General features: G+C 40.2%; 1 protein-coding gene across 1 annotated transcript; it reads left to right on the plus strand.

The window, feature by feature from the left end:
- The first annotated feature begins 250 nt into the window (after positions 1 to 250).
- On the plus strand, positions 251 to 1,760 carry XCR1 (X-C motif chemokine receptor 1). The gene has a single exon (XM_026090951.1). It carries the CDS (start codon positions 744 to 746, stop codon positions 1,755 to 1,757), a length of 1,014 nt encoding a protein of 337 aa, XP_025946736.1. The 5' UTR covers positions 251 to 743; the 3' UTR covers positions 1,758 to 1,760.
- The last annotated feature ends 2,621 nt before the right edge of the window (positions 1,761 to 4,381 follow it).

Genomic DNA, 4,381 nt, shown 5'->3' on the forward strand with positions numbered 1-4,381 from the left:
TGTTCACTCTCTTAGTGAGAGGGCTCTCAACCTCGAGGAGTTACCTTAACCCAGCGTCCCAGGAAAAGGGGAGGGGGGGGATACTCACGGTCCAGCCGGAGAGGATGGTCAGGTCACGTTCCCCTCCCTGCTCAAACTCTCTTAGCTGCCAAGTCTCTTTTTATACGGCTGGGGCTCTGGGCAAACACTGCTTTTGCTGACTTTTGCGAGTAGCGCAATCACAGGACTGTTTGTCTGCTGGGAAGGACCCTGCTAGCGAGGCAAGACCACAACACCTCTGTATCGCTTCTCCCCTCCCTGCGGGTCCATGCAGATTCCTCGGCCTTGTCAGGCAGTGGAGTTCTTTAGTCCTGTTAGCTCTTCTAGTCTGCAGCCTTGAGCATATCAGCCCTTGCGCATATCAGGCGGCAGACTTCTTCAGTCCTGTTAACTCTTCACTCGCTCATCAACGTTGTTTTAAAAACCTCTCAGTTTCTGAATTCTTAGTTATTTAAGATCTCAACATTGCTTTGAGGGTAAACCTTTAGTATCTACCTCTTCGTGCTATAGTCCTAAAAGAGGAAATGATATCTCTCAAAAAAAAGCTAACGAGTAGTTTCGCTGCTTTTTTTCATATCTTAAAACAGAATCGTCCAGAGTGGGAGTTTAGTAATTGTCTTGATTTTCACTAAAATTTGCTTTGATCATTGGTTGCGGTTCTTTGAAGCAGCTGCTGGAGAACTGTGTGAGGTTTGCACAGAAAAATGGATGAAGAGCATTACTCACCTGCTAATGAGAATTATTCATATGAATACTTTTTTAATGAAAGCAATGTCTGTGAAAGGGGCAACTATTTTGTATTTTACACCCATCTCACTACTATATTCTACACTCTGGCATTTTTACTCAGCCTGCTAGGAAACACTCTAGTGCTATGGATCCTATTCAAATATGAAAATCTTGCATCTTTAACAAATGTCTTCATCATGAACCTTTGTGTCTCTGACTTAGTCTTCTCCTGCATGCTGCCTTTCTGGGCAGTGGACCAGTCCTTCGGGTGGATTTTTGGTGAGTTCCTCTGCAAAGCAGTGAATGCTGTTTTCTCCACTGGCTACTACAGCGGTGTTTTCTTTTTGACTCTCATGACTATTCTGCGGTACTTGTCCGTAGTGAATCCGCTTTCAACTCTGAGATCCCAGACACAGTGCTGTGGTTTTCTGGTGAGCTTGGCCATTTGGACTTGTAGCATATTAATTGTGGTTCCTGAGGTGATTCACACCACTGTACAGGAAGGCTTGGATGGCGTGAAGACCTGTGATTATGCTGACTGGAAATGGAAGAAGGTGGACATTTATCAGAGAAATATACTCTTCCTGTTTTCCTTTGCAATTATTGTGTTCTGTTACTTCAAGATACTGATAATTCTGCTTGGAGCAAAATCTCGCAGAAAGCACAGGACTGTGAAACTCATCCTGATTATCGTGGTGGCTTTTTTCCTGAGTTGGGCACCTTACAACATCCTCAGTTTTTTGACTACTTTTCCACCACCTACCTGTCAGTATGAAAAGGACTCCAACCTCGCCTTTCACATCAGCCGTAAAATTGCTTTCTCCCACTGCTGCCTCAACCCTGTGCTCTATGTATTTGTTGGGGTCAAGTTCAAGAGGCATTTGTTACGTTTATGCAATCAGTGTTTACCGTGTGGCATCAGTCAAGTCTCCAGTCCCGGGATCTGTTCTCAAGGCAAATTCCACTATGAAGATGCATCCATCTACTGAAGTGAGACCTAGCTATTAGTGCTAATCCTGGATGAACTTTCAGATTTTAAAAGCCATGGATAATCTCTAATTTTTTTTTTTTTAGAGGCACTTCCCTGAGGAACAGACAAACAAGTTTAGTCTTTGCAAAAGAGTATGGAAAATGATAAAAAAATGTATTTGCAGTGGGTTGGAGAAGCTGAGAAGCTACTTCATTCATCTATAAGTCTCGCTTTGTGCTTTTTTATTGCATTAGATGGACTTGTTCTCATCGATTTTTCTTTTTGCTTTCTTGTCTGACTTAAAATCTTGGATTGTGTATAGCAATGAACACATGTATTTCTGTAGCTTTTAGTGCTTTACAGTGGTGAATATCAGAGCTGAACTCATCAGTTCTCTCTTTTTGGAGTTCTGAAGGTTTACTGGCCTGACAATAGCTACCAGATCTAAGAATCTCTGAAGTTCTCAGTGCAAATGTTCCTTTACCTGTTGGTGGGTAAATGTATATAAAACTAGCTTAATGTAAAGGAAGTTTTCTGCATCTGAAATGGAAAGTTTGGGAGAGTCCTAAAAGGAACACAAGTTGTAACAAGATACTTTGGTTGCTGGGATATTCTTTTTTCTCCTGTCACTGCTTCTGCCCCAGGCATCTTCCAGTCTCTGAATATCCCTTCAAGCTGTTGCAGTGGATCTGCAGCCCCTCTTCTGTGCAAGGCAGGAGCATATTTGCCCCTAATTGCTGTCTCCCTCCCTCTCCCTTTGCCATGGCTCTGAGAAGAATTAAGCTTTATAAAAAGGTTATAGCGCAGAACAAATGGCTTATTTCAATAACTGGATAGAAATAGCTTGCTTTGTTTGTAAAATTAATGTTTGGCTTTTTTTATTAGGAAGACAGAACAGCAGATTTTAGCCTATATATTTGCATGCTTATTCCTTCACAACTTTTCTTTTAACTCCTTCACAGAGATGTTGAAATCTCTGCTTAAGACCTGATCATCAAAGCCAGCCATGTGTTTGCTTTTGACCTGCCTCATGTCTAAATACCAGATATGCTCACAGCTGGTCTAGTCAGCTTTCTGGGCAGATGCAGTTCTTTCATGTCATGGACACATTTCATCTGCATAGGAAGGTGGGAAGTAAAGTGCAAATATTTGCATGAACCTAACTTTGAAAATGTTGCTAAAAGGCCTCATTGTGATAAGTGCAGGAGTATTTTAAAATGTTTGTTAAAATATGATTTCACAACTAAAAGCAAGCTGAGGGAATCCACTTCAACATCACATATTACTGCAACAAAATCAGTGACATTGTGATTCCAGCAGTCAAAAGCAACATTTTTTTCTCCACAGGAACTGATATTCTTCTTCATGATAGCTCTTTTTTTTTTTCCCCTAGGCAGGAAAAAAAAAATAAAAAACATGTACTGCCTACTCCAGTGTAACTAAATTAGAAAGCCTCTGGAAACTGTAATATTATTGCCTGGCATTTGTATAGAAAGTCAGGGCAGCTTTACAATGGCATCAGACTTGATCTTTGTTCTATTTAGACAACCATCTTCAATGATCTCTGTTTTGTTTCTACGCTATTTCATTTGATCTCTAAAGATCACTTGGAGCAGACAATAGATTCTTCTGAGCTGCTGTGTAGTTTGTAAGAAAATGGAAACTCAGTAATGCCCACACTGAGCCAGACTAAGAGTCCATCTAATCAAATACCCTAGTTTCTGATAGGGTTTGCCAATAGTTTCTAGTTGTGCTTCAGTTCAGCTGCCAGAATAAAATGCTCATATCTTGTCCCTTATCATCAGAGGCACCTTCCTGAACAAGTCAATTCTGGTATCATAATATTACGGTTATTGCCTAAAGCTTAAAAAAAAAAAAAAAAAAAAAGTTACTCATTAATCCTGTAGGGAACGGACTTGTGTTCAAAGCATGGGACGATGGAACTTGTCATCAGTCTGATTTGTGGTGAAGTCCAGCCTCCAGCTCTTGTCTCTTGGTAAAAGATAACAGACAAGCAAAATGAATGTGATTCCTTTCATCCACTTCAAGAGACTTTAGACTGGGGACTCAATACCTTCATCTATGAAAAGACAAGCCACTAAAGCACAATGAATCCCAGTTCTTCTTCTTATGTTTTGGTAAGTCAGGAGCACTTCACTGACATCAACAAAGCTCTACAAGAGGAAAAAGCTGAGAAAATGGCTAGAACAAGGTCTTATGCAACCATATCATTTCAACAAACTGTCATTCAACTCACTGTTCTAGATCTACGCTACCCTCTAATTTGTACTGTCAATACATTTCACATTTATCTAAAAAGTCAAGCGGTATAACAGAGGCGCAAGAGATTTAAATGATCCTGCTCTGCCCAGTTTTTATCAAGTTATTTAAATCTGTTTGTAGCTTGGGCATATTTTGTTAGAGTACATCTGAGCATGTAAAGGGAATGCTGAAAGGAAATGCTGAATATTACCCAATTGTATTGCTGCCTACTCTAACCAAAGTAACTCAGCGTATGGAGATTTCCCTTTCTGGTATGATGAAACGGTACTAATAAACATTCAGAAATTCAATGGAATACTACACTGTGACTACTGCTCTCTGTCTTTGATAACTACCTATTAAAGTTGAGGTATTTTCAAT

Source organism: Apteryx rowi, unplaced genomic scaffold, assembly GCF_003343035.1.
Source record: "Apteryx rowi isolate R43461 unplaced genomic scaffold, aptRow1 scaffold_883, whole genome shotgun sequence".
In the NCBI taxonomy this organism is placed as follows: Eukaryota; Metazoa; Chordata; class Aves; order Apterygiformes; family Apterygidae; genus Apteryx; species Apteryx rowi.